This window comes from Crocodylus siamensis, chromosome 13 (genome assembly GCF_052110815.1).
Source record: "Crocodylus siamensis isolate JL-2025a chromosome 13, ASM5211081v1, whole genome shotgun sequence".
NCBI lineage: Eukaryota > Metazoa > Chordata > Crocodylia > Crocodylidae > Crocodylus > Crocodylus siamensis.
Window position 1 is genome coordinate 6,411,568 of NC_143407.1, and position 21,620 is coordinate 6,433,187.

The 21,620-nt window shown below is 54.3% G+C and overlaps 1 protein-coding gene across 10 annotated transcripts in view; it reads left to right on the top strand.

The window, feature by feature from the left end:
• FOXP4 (forkhead box P4) overlaps window positions 1-21,620 on the top strand; it is a 122,865-nt gene that overhangs the window by 83,300 nt on the left and 17,945 nt on the right. For 7 of the 10 annotated variants that reach the window (XM_090026377.1, XM_090026375.1, XM_090026376.1 and 4 more), the window contains 8 exons: window positions 1,291-1,441; window positions 2,675-2,879; window positions 3,245-3,349; window positions 7,420-7,507; window positions 11,068-11,151; window positions 12,459-12,660; window positions 12,769-12,845; window positions 13,980-14,081. In XM_090026377.1, the coding sequence (XP_089882503.1) occupies window positions 1,291-1,441; window positions 2,675-2,879; window positions 3,245-3,349; window positions 7,420-7,507; window positions 11,068-11,151; window positions 12,459-12,660; window positions 12,769-12,845; window positions 13,980-14,081 (1,014 nt within the window). The remainder of the gene's footprint in view (window positions 1-1,290; window positions 1,442-2,674; window positions 2,880-3,244; window positions 3,350-7,419; window positions 7,508-11,067; window positions 11,152-12,458; window positions 12,661-12,768; window positions 12,846-13,979; window positions 14,082-21,620) is intronic. The other 3 variants (XM_090026380.1, XM_090026383.1, XM_090026381.1) reach the window with 2 other exon arrangements.

The following is a 21,620-nucleotide window of genomic DNA, read 5'->3' on the forward strand; positions in this document are numbered from 1 at the left end:
CTCCGCTCAGGGTCAGACTAACGCCGTCTTTGGATTCAGGAAGAAATGGTCAGATTGGTAGGGACTGGAGGGCGTGGGGGGCTGCCTTCCTCTATGGGGGGGGGCAAAGCCAATACTTGGGATCTCTTAAACGTATATTGACAATCTTTGATAGAAGCAGGACGTTGGCAGGGGTGGTTCCTCTGCTTTACCTGTGGCAGGTTAGGGTGTTGTGTGGACTTGGGCCAGGGTTGACTGTAGTTTTGCTAGGGGGTTAGACAGTGGATTTGTATGGGACAGTTGGGACAGGGATGACTAGGGTTGGACTAGCTGTGACCACTAGACGTCCCTCCCAGGCCCACTTCTCTATGACCCGATGACCTGAAGGTGGCAAATTTCAAACCACTGGCCTGTGGAACTGACTGCCACAGGACACCGCTGTGTTGCGGGGATTCAAGGAGACTTTAGACTTGTGAGCAGCAAGCGTCCAGCCTCACAGCAGCAGGTACAAGGAGGGCAGGAAATAAGTCTGGGAGAGCATAAAGGACTATTTTGCCTAGGGGCATAAACTACCCATGTGCCCTGCGGGTATGTGGAAATTTGTCTTGAGGGCAAGGTATGTTTTATGCTAGTGCCCAGAGGTGTCCCCATGGTGCCCAGCACAGCCGGTTATCCCATAACCACCTCTGCCATCCAACCTGGCAGGGGGCTCGTGATGGTGTACTGAATATACCTTGTAAATAATTAGCTGCTAATTGGGGCTGCTGTGTTGCCCAGCCTTCTTTCCAGCTTGCAAAACCACCCCTTTTTAACTCCTGCTTGGCTTCCCCATGTATCATACAGGGTTAATCAGAGCTTTGCCTCCTTTCCAGGAAGCTCAGTGCCTTATGTCTGGGGAGTATTTGGAAAGGCTCAGAGAGGTACAGAATAGCAGTGTACGGCAGCTGCAGCCGGCTCTACCCCCATGGATGCATGGATCTGTTGGAAATACACAGCTAGCAGATGGAGCCGGCTCTTTTCTCCGTGCTCCAAGCCAGCATTTTCTCTCGCTCGCTGTCTCCCTCTCCCTCCTTTTTCCTCTTTCTTCTCCTCCTCTTCCGATAGATCAAAGCCTCTGTCTGTCTGGGCCACGTGCTGAGTGGGCACAGAGGACCAGAGACCGGGACGTGAGGGTCCCTGGCTCCGGCATGCAGGGCTGAGGCTGGGCTCTGGCTCTCTGCCGCTGCAAGCATCAGGCCACCTTGTTCCCTGCCAGGCCTGTGCTGCACGGTGGAAAAGGATGTGGTTTGATTTTTTCCTTTTGTCTCCCAGCAGCCATTAGGGAATAAACAGCTGGCGTTCCAGCAGCAGCTCCTGCAAATGCAGCAGCTGCAGCAGCAGCACCTGTTAAACCTTCAGCGACAAGGGCTGGTCGGCCTTCAGCCGGGGCAAGGCACCGTCCCCCTGCAGACCCTTCCGCAAGGTAACGCGCGCGGGAAACCTCCTTCCCCCTCTCCTACGCTCGCAAGGCTGATAGCTGAGCTCGGAGGCAGCCGGCGCTGGGGGTGGAGGGACTCGGCCAGTCGGCTCCTAGGGATTTTGGCCGTGGCTGGGCGCGCTCGGGTGCCCTGCTCGGTGTCGCTCACAACTGCGGGCGCGGGCTCTCTGGGATGGGCGGCAAAGATTCGTAAAACAGGTAGCACTGAAATCGCCAAGACACGGCTGAGTTTAGCTGTATAAGTTCAGGGCTTGCGTCTGCTGCTGTTGAGGAGGCCGCTGGGAATGGGCTCCTGCTGCTGTTGAGGTTGCAGGCGGGTCCCAAGTTTGCGGGTACTGCGCTGACTGACAAGCTCCAGTGGGGCTTGGGAGCAGGCCGGTGTGCGGGATGCGTGTGCAATGGCTGCGATTGAACGAGCTCTGTGCCAAGGGAGGGGTGGTCCTTTCAGGTTGGGGCAGAGGCCAGAGCAAGGCACAGCTTCCTCCACAAAATCCACATTCACCCGGGACCCCTGGGTTTTGGACGTACGCTGGGAAATGCCTCGTAGATGGCTGTGAGAGTCGGGATCCTTTTGAGCCAGGCCTGAGCCGGCTCCTTTCTGGAAACTTGCAGGCCCCACGGCTGGGAGGGGAAGCTTGGGCGACGCGGGGCAGCGCCCACAGAGCATCATTGGGGTTTGGGATCAGACCCCGGTACTTTTGGGGTGAATGGGTGAGCCTCATAGAGCAGGGCCTGGAAAGAGGGTTCCTTCACATCCTTTGCAAACCAGACCCATGTGGACCTAAGACGAAGCAGCGGGTTGGGGAAGCCAGCACTTCTGGTACCTCTTCTGGGGTAAGACTGTGCTCAACTAACTAGCTCCCTATTAGTGAGCAGTGGCAGGCTATTGGCAGCGCCCTTTTCTCCCCTCCTTTTACCGAAGGGGTGTTCTGGGTATTTGGGATAATGTTTCTTGTAGCTGAGGTTCCCTTCTGTTAACAATTGCCGGCGATCGCAGGGGCTGGATTCCAAGGCTCAGAGGGCCCTTTCCAGCCCTGGGTTGGCTTGCTAGCCAGCCTCTTCGCCAGACTTCGATTCAGCTGCGAACCACATTTCATTCACAAGGTTTGACAGATCTCGATGCAGGTGGCCTGGATTCTCCCAATGAATATGTCCCCCCTTTCTGTGCCTACAACTGTTGTTTTCCTTTCTCCCCTCCCAACCCGCTGCTCCATGTAGCTGTGTGTCCCTCAGACCTCCAGCAGCTGTGGAAAGAGGTCACCGCTACCCAGCCTGTAGAAGACAGCATCAAACAAGAGGGCCTTGACCTCACCACCAACACTTCCAATTCTACCTCGTTTTCGGCCGCCAAGGTCTCGCCTCCCATTTCCCATCACTCTCTTCCCAATGGACAGAGCACCATGCACACACCGAGGAGGGACAGGTATGACCCGGCAGGCCTGCTCTTGTGTTTTGCCAGGTAGGTGTGTAAGAAGGTCTAGTTAGCTAGGAGATGGATGATTTATGTCATGGGGGGATTCTGGGCACCCGGCTTCCCTTTCCAGTCCTGCTAGTCTTGGGCAAATCACTCGACCTCTGTGACTCCCGGCTCACCCACCAAGAAAAATGAGCTATGGTGGTGCCTGCCAACCTCAAAACCTTGAATGGTGGACTTGGAGGGCCTCAAGAAAGGAGACAGGAGATGACTTAATATCATGGGGTGGGCTCTGGTCCCAGATACTCCCCTGGGATTTCTAGAAGCTGGTCTGCCATGTTGAGAAACTGCAGCGTGACCCTCTCTCGTTGCAGCTCTTCTCACGAAGAGATCCCTGGCTCTCACCCTCTCTACGGACATGGAGAATGCAAGTGGCCTGGTTGCGAAACCCTCTGTGAGGACTTGGGACAGTTTGTCAAGTAGGTCGCCCTCCTCTTGCGCATCTCACTTGTTGTCGCTTCGTTTGTGCATCTCAGCCAGGTCCAAGCAGCTCCTCTGGCGGTTTGCAAGTCCCCTTGTCCTCAGGAGCCCTTACCTGTTGCTGACACGCTGGATCTCAGTCCTGTGTTAGACAGAAAAGACGTTGGCAGCTGCTGTAAAGCCAACTGAGATAGGTCAGAAAATCCATTATCTTCCTCCGCGCTCACTTCTTGGCCTAGGCTGAGGTCATGGTCTCTTCAGAGACTACAGGTGTCGTTAATTCTCTGGCTAACGTTTTCCGGCAGTGGCTAGTGATTTGGGGGTATCCAGCTTGACACCTGAAAAAGAGGTGGATTTCCGGACGGACAAGTGTTCCCTTGTCTCTGAAGAATCAGGCGCCCAGAATCACTAGCCACTTCTGGAAAACCTTAGCCTCAGTCTCTCTACCCAAGTTCCCCCTGTGAAAATGGGTATGATCATGTTCCCTTCCCTCCCACCTTGCCTTGAAGTTGGTATTTTCACAGTTGAGCCAGCCAGCCAGCTTCACCATAGGCTTTGGTGCATAATAGCCATGTCAGGGCCCCCCCACCCAAAAAACCGGAGTCTCCCCGGGATGTGTAGGAGTGAGGTGGGTGATGGAGACGGTCTGTTCTCGGGTAGAAGACAGTGGAAGGGACCAAGAAAAATGATGGTAGTTGAGCAGGAGCTGGGGGCAGGGAGAGAGAAGACAAATAAGGAAAGTTTGCAGCTCACCCTTGTCTGGAGAAAAAAAAAAAAGCGAGAGGAAGCACGAGCACACGAGAGAAGAGAAAGAAGCAGATGGCAGCGCGGCAGCCTGCTGACACCGTTTGTGGGCTCTGTCACTGACTGATTAACTCCGCTGTCTGAGAGCCCTCTGCTAGCGTCAGGGTCAAACAAATTGTTTTCACGCTTCGTCAGAGGTTTACTTAATTAGTTCATTTGCAATTAGATCTCTTTGTAGCTGGGATTTTTAGCAAAGACATCAGAAGAAACTGACGGGTTTTCTTTTCTTTTCCTTTTTTTTTTTTTATTTCTTTCTGGCGTGGTGGGGGCCTCTATCTCCCCTCCACGCCCCCTGCACTGAAGGGGATGCTGTGGGAGTCGGGGCTGAGATGTGCGGTACGTGCGCGTGTCTATTTGTGTCGGAGAGATTTTGCTTTGCAAACAGCACATCAGCTGGTTGCTCCGGCAAAGCAGCCTGCCCGCTCCACCCCCCTCGTTCAGACAGGGGCCAGGGGCCTGGGCGGGCGGGAGAGGCGGGTAGCAGATAGCAGAACAGGTGCCAGCTGCAGTGGATACCAAGGCAGACTCTAGGAGGTGGCAGGCAGCGAAGATGTGACGGTTGTGTATCTAGGGAGGAGGGATAATAGGGAGGGAAAAGCAGCTTTCTTCAGAGGAAACCAGCCTTTCCCTCCCCTCAGTGCCTCCTACAGCCAGTGATGCCATGCTGAAAGGGCAGGGGGCATGTAGGGCATGCCTTGCAGTATGTGACAAAGTGGGGGAGAAGCCACAAGGCCTGCTACCTAGACGTTAAAGCAGGAGGCGGGCGAGTCAGGACTCCCAGGCATTATTCCTTTCTCTGCCCCTGACTCGCTGCATGGCCTTGGCAGAGGATCCTGCCATCTTCCAAGCTGTAAAACCCATCTAGTGCTTAACCTGCCTTGTGGGGAGGCAGCAAATAGCAACAGGCCCTACCTGCAAGGTTTGGTGCATATGTAAAATGGTGCGTGCGTGGGGGTGGTGAAGCTAAATTCATTCACATTCGTAAAGGCCTTTGAAACCCTTTTATATAGAGCCTTTACGTAGCACAGTCATGTGAAGAGCTTCTAAAGAGCTGACAGGTCCTGCCAGTATCAAGCGCTCTGATTTACTGAAGCGCCGAGAGATTAAGTGACTAGCCCAGGGTCACATGGCAAGGCAGTGGCAGGGCTGGGAACATTGCTGTATCTCTAGAGAGCCCATCTGGGGAGCTACGGGGCACGCTGGAGGCAGCAAAGTATTGACTAGGCTGAGGCCCTGTGTTTATTTGTAAGCTATGAGAAGGGAGTGAGATCGGAGCCTAGTGGGTGGAACTGGCCGAAGAGAAAAGAAAGGGCAAAGGTGCAAACAGGGGAAGGCAGGGCACGTGGCTTCCAGCTTTGATAGTGCTGCTGGTATTAACAGCCTATGATGGGATATCTCAGGGAGCACAATTTGCCCTTACCCTCAGCGCCCAGGCAGGCATAAACCCACTCTGCCTTGTTCTGTAGCTCTGCTTGACATTAGAGCAAGAGGTTTGATCTGCTGAGAGCCGCAGAGCTGCGGGGGGGTGGAGGGACTGATGGAGAGCCAGCGTGGCTTGAGAATAAGGGGAGGCAAGTGCAGGCCTTGGAGCTTAGGAGAAAAAGGTGGGTGTGGGGAGAAGAAGACAGAAGTAGGTTGCAGATGGGGCAGGGCGCTCGCCGTCCGGGGGGAGGGAACCGGAGAGTTCCCTGTGCTCGCTTGCTCACCGATGATGTTGAAGATCTGCCTGGTCTGCGTCTTCACCCGCCCCCTTTCAGCACCTGCTAAAGAGCCTGAACCAGAGACCCCAGATTTGCAAGGCCAAAGGCCTCTTGGAGTGGCGCTGGTGTTTGCCATGTGCATTTAAAGCTGCAAAAGTCAAGGCAGCCTTGATGTTTCCTTGCACTGAGGTGAACCCGGCTGTGAAGGAACTGGTGCTTGGGCAGAGTTCACTTGCACCCCAGCTGAACTCGGCTTGCCGGGGAGGCAGGCTCTGTGCTGTGCTTCAGGGCTCAGAAAGCCACGTCTGCATTTGCCTTCAGGTCTGTGCTTTCGTGAGATGGGAGCCAAGGAGGGATAATGCAGAAGGGCACGGTGGGGGCAGGATTTATTCCCGGGTGGTGGGCGATCCCAGTCGGAGATGGAGGACGAAGCAAGGAATCCTATTCCAGGGCCAGCCGAGAGCCAGCAGCTGTCACAGCGAGAGCTCCCTTCTCCTGAGCTTTGTGCCAGCAGCAAACCCTGCCCATCTCGCCATGCTGGTCTGCCTTCATGGCTAGTACCTACTGCTTCCCTCCCGCTGAGCGATGTTCGCTGGCCCTGGAACATTGTGCCTTATCACATGTCGGCTTGCCCCGACTCACATTTATTTACACAAACAAGTAAGGGCCAGTTTCGGCTCATCCGTGAGCCCTGCCGGGTATGCTGGCTTCATCACAAGAAGCTCTTTGCGGGGGAGGGTGTCACAGGTTTAACGTTGTGATTGAAAAGAGAGGAAGGCTAATAAAAGTCCTTTGCAGGGGAGGGTGTCACAGGGTGATTGTTGTGACTGAAGAGAGGAAGGCTGGTCTTGTGGCAGAAGCATGGGACCGCAAGTCAGGAGGCCCGGGGCCTGCGCCCAGCTCTTCTGCTGACCTCCTGTGACCTGGGGCTTCTCACTTCCCCTCTCTGGGCAGCTGATTCTGCCTGTAAAATGGAGCTTCTTGCCCTCCCAGAGAAGACAGGCATGGGGCGGAAGGCATTCACGTCTGTGAGACACCGAGGAGGATGAAATTCATCCACTGCCTTTGGCGAGTTCCTTCCAGGCTGCAAGCGGCTCTCCATAATGCTCCTTTGTCTGCCCTGGAAACCTGTTTCTCTGGTAGAGTCAGTCTTGCAAGGTGCATCCTAGACGCAGGGTTTCTCCATTGGGCTTAACATGCCAGTCGTGTGCCAGCACGCTAAGCACTCGCACATCCTGCTGGGCTCAGTGTGCCAAGCACAGATGGCAAACACCCACCCCCCCTACAGGTACCAGATTATCTTCTGTTTGGATGGATGCCATTGCACGCTGCATCCAAGGTACTGTTGGGCCGGTGGTTGAGAGGTGTGGTCCAGCAGGTAGGGCACTGGCCTGGGGATTGGAAGACCTGGTGTCTAACACATCTGTAAAGCAGGCAGCAATCCGGGGCACCTGGGTGCATCTGAAGTGCATATAATAAGTTCCTGTTGGCTATAATAGGATGCTTTGTGTCGCGGAAAGCTCTGTGCGTGGCTCAGCTATAAAAAAGTGGCATTTCTTTTCTAGACACCTCAATACGGAACATGCACTTGACGACCGCAGCACGGCTCAGTGTCGAGTTCAGATGCAAGTGGTACAGCAGCTGGAAATACAAGTAGGTGCAAGCCACAGACACTCAAAAGGATGGTATTAAATCAAGGTTGTTTTCAACTTTGGATGACTCTAGCTGCCATTTGCCAATGGCTGAGCTAATGTCCATAGTGAGGAACTAGGTGGGTCAGGGGATTGGTGGTGGGATAACCACCAGACCACCACCATCTTGACTTCATCTAGAGACCCTACTGGCTGAAAGTCACTGAGGTCCTTGCAGTGGGTCCACATTAAATTGCAGTACTGCAATTGGCCATCTTTTTTGGTAGTCTCAGGTTGACCAAGGCTAAGAGGATGCGATACACTCCATATGGTGGCTCACTGCCGCTCCTGCTAATATGAGCTGTTGCATGAACAAAACCCCTCAGGCCATAGCATATTAGCCTAGCACGTTTTGCCAGGGCTAAGTGAATCTGAGAAATAAAAGGACCATTGTCTATTAACCATGGTGATGTGCCTGGGAAAGGATCACTTCATATGGAAAGACACCAGTTCTGCCTGCAAATTAGGCACACATTTTGCTGCATGATTGTTTAATATGCCTCTTCCAAATTTAACATCTGATATGCCGCTGCTCCATAAGGCAGAGGAAGAGGGGCCTATGCAAGGGAGTGCAACAGGTGTTATTTGTGTAGAGAGGGAGGGGATCAACTTCTCAAACACTGGTTGTGTATAAGACCTACCAAAGTTTGAATGCTTTGACATTTCCCCCACCCCAAACTATCCTCCCCCATCTATATAGATATATATACGTTGACCTAGACCAAAAGAAAGAAGGTAGCAAAGTAACCAACGTAAGGACGAGAGGGTCAGAGTTTCAAGTTGAAATGCTGTGCAAGGTGGATACCTAATTCCTCCGAGGGCCTTCACAAGTCCCAGCCAGAGCACCCCATGCATCGCGCGCATGCATCTACAGCCTGGCGGCGGGGGAGGAACAGATGCTAGCACGTAGTGACCGTACATATAAATGAGAGAGAGAGAGATTGTGTTTGTGGATGTGGTAGTGGAGTGGTCACAACCCATGGGATATGCAATATTTCATAGGCAATTCTAGAGCTAGATCTTAGTCCTGCTGAAGTAATACTACCTGCTGGCTGTTCAGCTCTTTGGAAAATCAGGTCACTTATTTAGGTGATTTTTCTAACCTAATTTTAGACTCCTATTTTTGGCAGTCCAGACCTGCGTATAGTGCGGTTCATACAATCTTCTCTCTCCCCAAAGTGCTTTACATAATTGGTTAACAGAAGAGACAAATTCAGAGGAAGTACAAGTTTTCAGGCGAGGTCTGAGAAGGGATGGGAAGTCAAGGCAAGAGAGAGACAGGGAGGCTGGTGAGACGAAAGGGCTCTTTTCCTAGTGCAGGCAAGGCTGTAGCGGGGGGGCACTAGTGCCAGAGAGAAAGGGATGAAATCTGTGAGGCCTTTTTATGCCAAGTACAATATTGAAAGGGCACATTTGTGGGGCATAGGAGAGTCATGCCCCAACCCCCTGGTGCCAGGGCTGTACATAGAGATGCATGATACGTGCAGTAGTTCCCAGGGAGCTGCAATGGGCATTGATTGCCCAGGGGATGTACATGTTAATTGCTGCTGTTCCTCCGTCTGCACACCCGTACCTGGCAGATCACAACACTGGTACTCCTGTGGCTCGCTGTGGAGGGCATGGGAGGCTGTGTGGCTGCTAGATTATATAGGTGCTGCAGGGGCAGGAGTAAAAGATCCGCCTTTATCCCATGGCCTCATGTGGCTTTTGGCAGCGGGGGTATCAGTCTGATCTGTGGGGAGCCAGCAGGAGTTGATCCAGGCTCCTGGCAGCCTCCAACAGGAGCTGGAGCAACAGAGGGCAAAGTCTGGGAAGGTCAGGGGTGAGGATAGGGAAAGAGGGCTGGACTCTGGGGAAGAAAAGACCCCAGAACCCGGGATCACTGGTTGGAAAGCAAAGTCAGGATCCTAAAGCAGGCTGAGTCAAACCGTGCGATTCCAGCCTGTTCCCAAACACTCACTAAAGCAAGAGGTTGAAAGCAATTACTGGAGCTTAAAGAGAGAGAGGAGGAGGGGGGGGGGGGGGGGGGGGGGAAAAAACCTGAAGGGATAGCAGAAAGCTCTGTGTGCGGAGAGGAGCTGCCACCAGAGCTACCAATTATAAAGTTTTCAGCGTGGAGCTCCCGCTGTGTCGGTGGAGAGAGTGTCTGCATCACGAGGGTAGATCTGTCAGCTCTAATGAGAGCCACGACAGCGCGAGCGCGTCGGAGCCGCTCAAACTTCCAGCAAACTTCGCTCCGGCTGCTGCTTTTAACTCATTCCTCACCTGCTGCCACCGCTCTGCTCCCGACTGAGGGTCCTCGTCGCCCAGGTCGGGGGGCAGGGCGACAGGCAGCCTCTTCGGGTGTAAGCGAGGGGCCCATCGGGTTGGGAAGCGGCCAAGCCAAAGCTTGAGGGGCCGAAGCAGAAAGGGAAGGTGACACGAAGAGAGACAATGTCAGATCCCATTGCCTCTCTAGAGCTCAAAATCTCTCCTTGTGCCACAGCGAATATTTCACCCTTCTCCGCACTCTGAGAAATAAACACACACAGAAATACACAATTAAAGCAATGTTGCACATCTGGGTGGATGGATGGGTGGGTGGGTGTGGAGGTTGGGGTGGGGGGCTGGGAGGGAGTGACAGACGAGGTGGGAAGCCAGGACTAGGCTCTGGTGCCTGGACAGTTGGTGAAGGGAAGTACGGGCACGCTGGTAGGGCAGAAGGATGGGCAGTGAGGGATGGGGTTTGCAGGAGATACCAGCTGAGGAAAGAAGAGGGCGAGAAGATGGATGGAGCGAAGGAGACAAAGTCCTTAGAGGGAGAAGGGAGGCAGAGCCAAGGGGCAGGCCAGGGGGAGTCACAGAGATGTGGCCCTAGAGAGCGGAGGAGGAGAAGGACGGATCAGCAAGGGCTCGGGCAGGCAGGGATGATGGATGGCCAGGTGATGGGGAGGTGTTGAAGGATCTAGATCTAAAGATGCATGGAATTACTTCATTTCGCAATAGATTTTTTATCCCGCTGCACATGACAGCTCCTTTCCTGCAGGGGGGCCAGGGCCACAGCGTTCCCGCGTGGCCGGGGGAGCAGGAATCGGCCGGCAGCAATCAGCATGCGTCCGTTCTCGCTCCCCGATAGGGAAAGGCAGCTCCTGAGAGGGCCAGAAATGTGATACCACCACCGCGTTCACGGCTTTCAGAAGTGTTCAGTGTTATCGGGGAGATGCCTAGAGGAGGGGAGGGGGCTGACGAGGACACGGGCAACCTCTCCATCGGCGAGAGCGCTCTGGGGAGCAAACTCAGCAGGACTAAAGGAAACGGCCCTGCTCTATCGCATGGCGACATATGGGGGAACGTTAGGCAGGATAGCACCTGGCGTGTTGGCCCGGAGTGAGAGATGGGCACGGCCCTGCATGCGGTGGAGCGGAGGGGGGCTGAAGGAGGCTGTGTCGGTGCAGATCTGATTCAGTGAGTGTTTGCAGCTTAGGGGTCTCTGGCAATATCTCACAGCAACAAGTAATCACCTCCCCTTCCGTCTTCCCATAGCTGGCAAAAGAAAGCGAGCGTCTCCAAGCCATGATGGCCCATCTCCACATGAGACCTTCAGAGCCGAAGCCTTTCAGTCAGCCTGTAAGCACCTGCCCACGTCCATCCTCTGCCTCCCAACTCCACGAGCTCCTCTCTCTGGATAACCAGCCCCTTCATCCCCAGAAATCCCATCTCTGTCCAGCCTCCATTCCTGTCTCAAAGGGCATTTGTGCTCTCTCGTTTCGACTGGAGGCTTGGCCCAGGCCATTCAAAGCAGCCAAGAAACTGTTCGTGGTCACTATAGGCTTGCTTGAGAGGCCTTGCGGTGATGCTCCCAGTGTTTCTAGGTACTTTTACCGTAGAAAACATGTGCAAGGATGTATGCTGTAGATACAGTGGTGTTGCCTGGGATGATCCGACCATGAGCAGGCGGTTGGTCTGAACCTCCTGAGGTCCTTTTCTGTGGTGCGGAGGTCTCGCCCAGAGTTTCCTGTGTATGCTGCTTCCCTAAGTATCCTTGTGAGGTTGTAGCAAGACAGCCTCATGTACAGCCCAGGTGCCAGCTCCACATATGTGTGGCACTTGGTTCCCCCAGTCTCCTCTTCCCTGCTTCAGGCCAGCTCCCCAGTCTACTACAAGGGTTTACTCATTGTAAGGTGGGCCTTTCTGCTCTCGCCGGGTCCAAGCAGCTGCTTCTGCTCCCGCACGGCTGTGAGCCTGGATGGGGGGTGACAGCAGTTGTAGCCTCATCAGGACCCCAAACTAGTCCTGCCCTATGCCCCTTAAGGGGTCATTGCAAGGTAAAGGGCACTGGCAATGCTGATGACTTAGGATCTCTTGGGTGCGGCAGATAACTCATCGGATGTCACTCTTCCTCTCACGTCAGCATCCAGCCAGTGCTCGCGGTATGCCGCACACATGGTTTGAAATGGCAGCTGTCCCATTGAGGTTTTGGGGATCGCATCTTGCTTTCCCAGACCTTGCCAGTTGCTTCAGTTGGGCACAGGATTCTCCACTGCCTGCCCTGAGCTTTTCACAGCCTGTCCTGTTCAAGAGCTGCAGTGTTTCACCCCAGAGCTGGCTGCATTCTGATGCGGGGCAAAGCAGAGAGGCCTTTCCTACCCGATGTGTTGGTATGAAGTGCTTCAGGATGAAAGCTTGGGGAGGGGTGTGTGTCACTCAGGATCCAATGGGACCCTTCCCAGTGACTTCAGCAGGAGCTGCGCTGGGCCCATACAGACCTGTAGTGTTTCCCCGAAGCTGGTTGGATCTGGGGAGGTCCATTGGCGTTCACTCCCCTTCTTGGGTGAGAGGGCCCGGGGCACCCTCCGGAAAAGCTCTCCCTCACCTGCGCCCACTTCTGTGCCCATTCCCAACCATCCTCTGTTTCTTCCTCCCTGTCTGCTCAGCTGAACCTGGTTTCGAGCGCCACGCTCTCCAAGAGCACTTCAGATACCTTCCCAGACGGCTTACCTCATCCCCCCACCTCCGCCACCGCCCCCATCACGCCCCTGCGGCAGGGCCCGTCCGTCATCAGCTCGTCCACTCTGCACAACGTGGGGCCCATCCGCCGGAGGAACTCGGAAAAATTCTGCACCCCGATATCGTCAGGTGAGCAAGCCAGTGCCTTCTGGGGAGCCCCAACCTGCGGGGTGGTGCATGGTCACAGAGTCCCCGCGTCCTCTCCCTCACGCTCCTGCTCTCTCTCCCTCTCTCCAGAGCTTGCACAGAACCACGAGTTTTACAAAAATGCAGATGTCCGCCCGCCCTTCACGTACGCCTCGCTCATCCGGCAGGTGAGGAATCCCCGCATCTCTGTGCTAATTGCAGTTTGGCCGGGCCTGAGACTGCAGGACTCCTGGCTTAAATCCCCAGTTCTCCCACCAATTTGCTCTGGGACCTCAGTGTCTTGGCATCCTCAGTGACAAGATCAGGACTGCAGAGCGCTATCCAGAGGGTCGATTCCTATGGGGCAGATCCTGGGGTGGAGGGAGCAGGGGCAGCAGAGTCTGAAATCTGACTCTGCATGGGGTCCTAGTGGGTGGGGGATCCTGTGACTAATATCTCCTTTGGGAGATTGCTTCCCTTGGTGATGGCTCCAGTCAAGACCACCATTTCATCCCAGGCGTGGTGATCTGTCAGGGTTAGGACTTGGGCCTGAGTTTTGGGGAGGGCAGCAGCAGAGAGGACGCTTGTCTTGCCCCTTTACTCTTCCTGCTCTGTGGATAGTCTGAGAACCTCAGTCACCAGAGCCACCAGGAAAGCACCAGTCACCTTTAAAGGTGGCACTGGCTAATTCTTCATACCCCAGGGCACAGGCAGTCCAGGCCAGTGAGCAACTCCCACAGCAAAGGCCAGGCTTGGGGTGGGTTGGGGTGTATTGTCTGAGCTGCTCCTATCTCTGTGAACCCTTCAGTGGATTGAATGTGAGCTCATTTGCATATACAAATATGCCTTTGAAGCACGGTAAATCATATCAGCCCTCTTAGGCAGGCTAGTGCAGACTCCTCCCAGAACCAAAGAAAGACTAACCTAGATGAGATGGACTTAGGAGGGCTCTGGGGCATCTCTGCTACTTGGACTCCATTTAAGTCCCCTTTAAGCAGCTGGGCTGGCCGAGCTTTCTCCAGGCTCGATCAGCCATCGCCTCTGGCAGCGTAGCCGGGGCACGGCCCTCAGGTTGGCAGTCAGGGGACCCTGCTCTGCCCTGACCTTTAGGCAAGATGAGCATTTCTCTGCCTGCCACAGTTTCTCCATCTGCATGGCAAGGCCTGCAGTCCTCCTCTGTATCTGTACAGTGCTCCAGGGTGGGCAGCAGAGCCCCTTCGTGGTCCTGGTAGAACATCTGGGCTGGGTACAGCTCGCCCAGCGTTCATGAGCATCCTCCAGGACCACTGCTTTGCGTAATTCTCTTTTCCCCTCTGCTCCAGGCCATCCTCGAGACCCCAGACAGGCAGCTAACGTTGAATGAAATCTACAATTGGTTCACGCGGATGTTTGCCTACTTCCGGAGGAACACTGCCACCTGGAAGGTAAGGCCTGGCCTGCCCTTCTGGTCGTTGGCTGCAGAGCCGAGGCACCTAATGCCAGACTCAGCTGCAGGGTGTATTTCACTGAGGGGGCTCCAGGTGCTCGAGAAGGCAGCTGCACAAGGATGCTTGCTAAACGCCATTCCTTCAGACTCCTGCCTGTGGAGGAGGTGCTTTAGGGGGCTGTGGATAGAAAAGGGTGCGTCGGTTATTAGGTCTGCTGCAGTTACTAGATTGGCCTTGCTTCCAGGAAGTCCCCAGCTGACACCGCGTGCAGCCACTTGCTCTCTAGTCGTTTTGTCACCTCACCTTGTGACGTGAGTCTTCCTTCACAATGCACTTACCTGGTGCTTCCCCTGGCATGGTCGCATTGCTCTGCAGTGAGGTGAGGGCGCTGCAGCATGCCGGGACATGAGCAGCTTTGTCCCAGAAGTGGGGGAGAGAGGAAGGATGCTGCATTTCAGAGGCAGGGTACAATTTGCGTCTACTCAGGGAGCCAGGACAAGGCCAGCAAGCCACTTCATCGCCCAGGACATGGTGCATAGGAGCAAATACCCCCTGACGTGGCTTTATTAACAAAAAAGAAGCTCCCATTTCCCGGTGTAGTAGGATGTCGCCGCTCCTTGCTTATTAAAGGGCAGACAACCCCCTGCTGCCACTTCCCCTGCTGGTTCAGACATGTCGCCCCCATGGCGTGCGCCAAAGAGAGCGCCACTTTTCATTTCCTGGGCTCCGGGCTCTTTGCAGCGACCATCAGGGTTTGCTTTGTAGCCGCAGTCCCTGCCGCTCTGCGGTCTCCGTGGAAGCCCCTGGATTGGGTGCAAAAGGGTCTCGCCCCATGGCTGGATCGCAACGCGATAAATGGTCCAGCTTGTGCAGGGGCATTGGGGATTCTGGACCAGCCGGTGTGCACGTGCACTCTGCTTCCCCTGATCCCCCTGCCGTAGGATACTCCACAGAGCCCATCACTTTGGGTTGACCCCCAGAGCGGGTTGCACCCACAGCTCTAACTGGAGCCAACAGGAGCTGCAAGCACTCAACTGTGGTGCAAAGTCAGATGCTTGTAAGTGATTAACACCCTCCTGCGTCCTCAAATGGGCCGTCCAACTCCAGGGAGTTCCCATGTGCACAAAACCTACTTTCTGCCCTCTCCCTGCCTGCCCCGCTCGGAGGCAGCAGCAGCTCGGCCTCCCAGGAGCTCCAGGGCAGGACCACACAGCTCCCTCCGAGGCACTGGAACTAGGTCTGCAGCTGTGCCCATGCTCCTGGGCTACAGGAGACAGGTAAAAAAAAAAAAAAAAAAAAAGAGTGAGACTAGAAATAGAAAATAAGGTTAATGATAACCTGGGGGCTGGTGTCTCACTGCATGCAGCAAATAGGAAAGGCCTCTGCCAGACGTTCTGGCTGGGTCTCCTGAGCAGCTCCAGTGCATATGTTCATCCAAAAGGGGGAGGGGATACTGTATGAGCCGGTGTCCCACTTCGGTAAAGGAGAGCACAAGAGCAAGCCTGATGGGGGAGAGGGCCTGGTGTTTTGGTTCAGGGACTGGGGTGGAGCATGAGAGATGGGTTCAGTTTTTGTCTCCACCACGGACTCGCTCTGGCGTCTGGAGCGAGTCACCTCAGCTCCGGTGTGCAGAGGGAGGGGGATCCCCATTTCCTCCAGCCCGCGTATTGCCCAGAGGGCTGGCTCTCTGGGCAGGGACTCTTGCTGTGGGCACGTACAGCACCTGACGCCATGGAGCCGTGATGTCAGTTGTGGCCTCCAAAGCCATCAAAGTACACAGAAGAACAAACTGTCCTCTTCCCATTCGCTGTGGTTCATGATGCCAGGGCAAGAGGGGCACCTTCCAGACGCCCGGGGGGCGTTGATCTGCTCTTGATGGAGAAATGCTGGTTGCCCTTAAGTCAAGTCCATGCGGGACCCTGTTGCTGGGTTTCCAGGCACTTCCCTGCTGCAGGCATTTCCGACCCCATTGACTTCAGTAGACTTCCACCCCCTTAGGCCAAGTCTGACCTTGGCCTCTTGGGTCTGAGGGTCACTTTGCTCCTGCTTCCCTAGGCCCTGGTGGTTCCTAACACCTTTTCCACACCTTTCAAGGTTAGACCCAGGTGGGGGGAGACCGGCAGAGAGGCTGCAAGGCAGGAGCAGGCCCTGGATCCGTCTCCACTGGGAAGACCAGAGCCGTGTTCCAGCGGCAGAGCCTGGTGCCTCTCCCGCAGCCTTCCCTCCCCCTGCCCCGATAAGATCCCATCCTGCAGACATGACATAATTCTGCCAGTGTCACGGGCGGACCCTGATACGATCACTCCCTCAGACGGGAAGCCAGAGTCATTGTGTAGCCGTCAAACCCTGATAAGAGCTCAGCCGAGCCTGCTGCCTGTTAACTGGAGTCCCAAGACAAGCAGGCTCTCTGCAGGGAAAGGGGAGAGTAGATGAACCAGGGGGAGCCAGCTCAGGTGGAGGCTGGCCTCTGCGACTCCCCTGCGAGCGGCAGGGGCTCTGGTTATTTGGGTGTCGTACAGGAATGCTTGGAGACCCATCTAGTTCCCTCCAGCTGGCATGCACCTCTCCTGAGCAGGGGGCTGCCGGTGGTCGTAGCAGTAGCTAGCTATGGTTTGTAGGGGAACTGGAGAGCGGGATCTTGGGAGAGGTGGATTTTGGTCCGTCTTCTGCCACAGTGTCCCTTTGTGACCTTGGTCCGGTCAGTGAATGACTTTGGCCATAACACCTGCCTTTCTCCCATTCTTCATCTGCCTTGTCTTCGTTGACGGTGAGATCTTCGGAACTGCTTCTCACAGTGTATCTTCAGGGAGGGCGATAACGGTATAAACCTGCTCGTGCTGCCAGTAGCCAAGGGCTGCAAGGAGCCAGCTCGGGTTTAGAGGTTGTCTGTTACTGGTCTTTAGAAATCCCACGGGGCAGCTGAGAGTGAGGGCTGACCATTCGCCACCAGTACCAGCTCCCAGCGCAATACCTCAGCGATACACTGTGCCCAGGAAAGCTTTGGCACGGAGGATTTGCTCTTCACCACCTGAAGCTCAATGCTCAGAGGTGCGTCTGTGCAAGGAGCAGTGCGAGTTCAGGAAAGGTTTCCCCCTTTGTTTAGGACTTTATGAAATCGTAGATGACAAGGGCCAAAAACTGCCTATTGAGCAACACAGGCTCTGTTCACCTGTCAGGGCACGATATATTTTTGCCTAGTAAGTCTTTACTGACAAATGCCATAAAATGTAGCATCCCGTAACCCAGAGCAGCATGGATCAAAGGAGGACTGTAATGTTCTTTTCAAGGTCTTTAGCTGTGATGAGAGTGGTGCCTCTACACATGCACTTTCATAGGGTTAATAAATGATTAATTGTTCTGGATTCTGGCGGCTCAATACTTTGCTTTTTAAAGGGAGCTCAAGACGGAAGCCGGTTAGAAAATGGTCTGGTTTCTCCGCAGGCCCGTTGGACTTCTTGATGACAGAGTCAGTATTTCAAGTGCAAAATGCCACCACAGAGCTTCGTAGGAGCCGTAGTCTGACACCCGTGTGTCCCGATTTTTCCCTTTTGGCAGCACCACCTGGTTGGGTTGCCTTCCCCATGATATGCCACGCTCTCCGTTTGATGAGAACAAGTAGCCCATCATGGGAGTACCACAGACCTATTGTATTATGGCCAGTAAGTACCCTTTGGAGCATGGCCCCCGGAGAGGAATGGCACTCGAGTCATCCAGCCCCTACTCGTGCTATTGCCAAGTAAAAATATTTCTGTTCCCTGGCATTCATCTTTTTGAGGAAAAAATGAAGTTGTCTACCCGGAGACTGGGTACTTGTCAGGAAAAAATGGTTATTTGCAATCATAATTTCCATCCAAAAAATATTTTCAGTAGAAATTTTTTTGACCAGCCTTGCTCATAACACCATCTACTGAAGTGCCTTTAACCATCTCTGCACAGATTACCCATGTCTTTCAGGCTTCAAACATGTTACTTGCTTTTTAACCCTTCAGAAACCACGAATGTACCTGGGGGAAAAAAGAGCCCTCCCCCTTTGAGATTTATTTAGGTTGAAAGTATGTTTAAAAAATCCCTCGGGCTTTTTTATTTTCGTTTCCCTTTTCTTGCACTCGGTTGGGAGGGTGAGGAATAGGTGGGGTCATTTCATTTTTGCAGTGATTTAGTGTTTATTCATAATGTACCGTCAAGGGACCTTCTCTGCGAATGCACACAGCATATTAAGAAGAAAAACCCCATAAAGTGATACAAGTAGATCAGATGCTATTTCAGCTGGTAAATGGGAGTCCTTCTTCAAACTTATCCCAGGCTCTCAGAGCAGAGAGGTTTGCAGATGAGTGAATACTGTGTCACCAAACAGAATTGAAAGCAGCTGGCCAAATGGCAGGGACATCTGGTCTCTTGGTGTTTCACTAGTTTGAGATGACTCATGAGCCATACCAGGGATGTTTCTGGGTCATAGTGAGATCACAGGCCCGTTTTGCCTGGTTTCTAGTAATGAGGACTTCAGATAATAGCAGGTATGCTGCCCTGGGGCCCTCTTGATGACTCCAAACTTGCACATAAAAGAGCCAGGTCCCCAGCCGGTGTCAATCAGAGTAGCAGTATTGGCTTTAGCAGCGCCAAACTGATTTATGTCGGCTGAGAACTTGGCCTGTAGGTTTCGTGGCCAGAAGGAGCTCTCCTGATTATCTGGCCTGACCCCCGATATAGCGCAGGTCTTAGAGTGTCCCTGATGCAGACAAGTGTGGGTATCTGTGGCATGAAGTTTGGAGGTGCAGCACCCCGCGCAGTTGCACTCAGATCCGTGGGCACATGCTCGCTCACTCTTTGTTAAATCCAAAGGCTGGGCCCAAACCTAGCTGACAGGCATCCCCTTCCCCAAGTCGACAGAAATGCCGCTGGAATGCGGCGGCCGTGCCCGGATGACTGACCGTGAATAATGGTGTCGGGGAAGGGAATGTGGAGCTGGGTTGCCCCCTGCGCGCGGGTCCTGTGGGACAGGCTCCTTGCCTCTCCTCACTTAAGCATTTGGGATTGTGCTGTTGCAGGCTGGCGCGACCAGCATGCAGGGGCTGTGGGACTGGAGCCAAGGCTGACCTTGCCATCTTCTGAGCCTCCGTTCACTGTGTCACGTTGTTATGGTGGGGTGCAAGGGACTCAGTAGTTAACCCCCCTGCCTCATATGCATGCATCGTTCCTGGGGGCAGAAGGAGCTAAGTGCCTGGTGTTGCCTTGCTAACTAGACCTGGGATTCAAGTTCCGGTTCCCCCTGGTTCAGACCTCCCTGGCTCTCCCGTAGCTGCGTCTCCCTCTTCCCTTTTGCTCCTTCCTTAGTGTACTCTTTGCACCCAGCTTCATCACCCCCACCCCACCTGCTTATCAACCTCAGCATCCTATAACCTAAGAGGGGACAGCCGGGTGGTGACAGCATGAATTTAATACCCACCTGCCACGGGGGACAGGGTGTCATACAGTTAATTGTCTCAACTCAATGAGACTCCTGTGCGTGGAGCATCAGCCCGTGTGCAAGTGTCCTCCAGCCAGAGCTGGCGGTGGAAGAGGGAGGGTGGTGTCAGCTGGGGAGGGCAGGCAGTGGTGCACCAGACTGTGCCCGCTGTCCAGCTGACCCTTTCACTCCCTCTGACTGCAGAGAGTGAACTGTGATATTAAGCAGCTCCGGAGGGGGAAGAGATCAGCTAAACAAGGCCAGGAAGGACCGTGGTCATTTCCAAGGGCTCCGGGAGCTCCTGCACCGGTCATCAAGTCCCCCTGATGGCTCCTGTGCAGTATTGCAATGGAGCAGCGTTGCACGCCGCACCGGCACGGTGTGAAAACTCAGCCCTGCGTGCCTCACACGTGGGGTCTTGCTGGGACCATCGCCACCGCGGGGCTGGCAGAAGCACCAGTCTTGGAGATGCACCCACCCTGCCTCTCCTACCAGCACCCTGAGCGAAATAACAGCCAGGACACAGCTCTGGGGGTCGGGAGTCCTGAGTTATCGCTTGCTCTGGGAGAGGAGAGGCCCCGGTGACCAGAGCAGGGGTGGGAGGCTGGGGGTCCGGGAATGAGGTCCAGGGGCAGCGGGAAGTCGAAGCCGCTGGTTTTGGTTGTCGTTCTTCTGCAGGAGCAACGTCTCCTGGGCCTCAGTTTCGCCGTCTGTTAAACTAAAAACGAGGATTTGAGCCGAGCTGGTCCCAGATTTCCCCCCTGACAACATCTGACAGTGACACAATGCCCTTTTCTTGCCTTCTAGGAAATGTTCATAGGAAACTTTTCATTTTTTTCCCCCTCTAGCTTCGATTTTTCAGTTGAAGATTTTTCTCATTCGGAGGGAACCGCCTTCATTCCCTTTCACTGTTTTTTTTTCCCCTTTCTTTCATCCCCTCCCCCCTTCTCCTCGTTATCTGTTTTGAAAGAGGAGGCAGTCTGGGAGTTTACTGGGTTTTAAACCCCCCCACCGCCAACCACAACACGCCCTTGTGGTGAGGGGATCAAGGACGTATTTCAGATTTCCCTCCAAACATGCAGCTCTCGGGTCCCATCTTTAGATGCTTTCCTAGAGGCTGGTGCGGGTCTCGTGTGCACAGCACAAAGAAAGCAAAGGGGGGGCGAGAAGAGCGGCGGTGTATGTGTTAGCACGGCAGAGCACGCAGCAAGGACCCCAGAGAAATGCAGAGCTCGAGGGGGCAGGGGTGGGGGGGAAAGGCAGGGCCAGGGCCATAAAGCAAACATCATTAGAAAAGACAAAGATGAGGAGCAAACAGAACAGCCAAGCCTGGCGCTAAACAAATACGTCCTCAAAATACAAAAACCACATTAAAATGAGGCAGGCAAGGCCGCCTGCAAGCCCAGGACAGGAGACCAGGCGGGAGAAACGCCCCCATTGTGGCACCGCATCTCCTTTCGGTGCCCTATTCCCCTCCCCTCCTTTCCCGGTTATTTCTGGATAGACTGGAAGCGCCTTGGGGCAAGGCCCCTCCTGCACGCTGTGTTTGTCCGGGCCAGGGACACCCAGGCTCGGATCCCCACTGCCGCCACGGTGCAAATCACGGTAACGCTAGCGAGTCTGCACTGGCTCCCCGTCGGCGCCTCCCGAGACAGCTCCGTTAACTTCGGGGGCTTTACATCCCTGCCAGAGAGACGACTTTCCATCACGGGACATCCCAGGGCATCGGATAGGAATGAAAGTACAGGAGAGCATTAGAAACCTATAAAACCAACAGGGAACACGGCTCTTTCGTGAAGCTGTTTTGAACCCTCCTGTCCAACTCTGGAAGACCATTCTCTATTAAATTCTGTGGGATGCTTTAAAAAAATAATAAACCTCCTCCGGCGGCCTTTGTGAAATTCTGGAGGACCTACCCTCAAGCCTGCTGCGCCAAATGGTTTTGATTTAGCTTTTGCCTCTGTAAAAATAATGTGCGCACGCACACGCGGTCGGGTGTTGTACCATGAGGGCAGGACGATGCTTACAGCAGGGTTACTGAGTTATTGCTGTACAGTGCCATGGTATTATTTTTTAATAAGGGTTATGTCCTC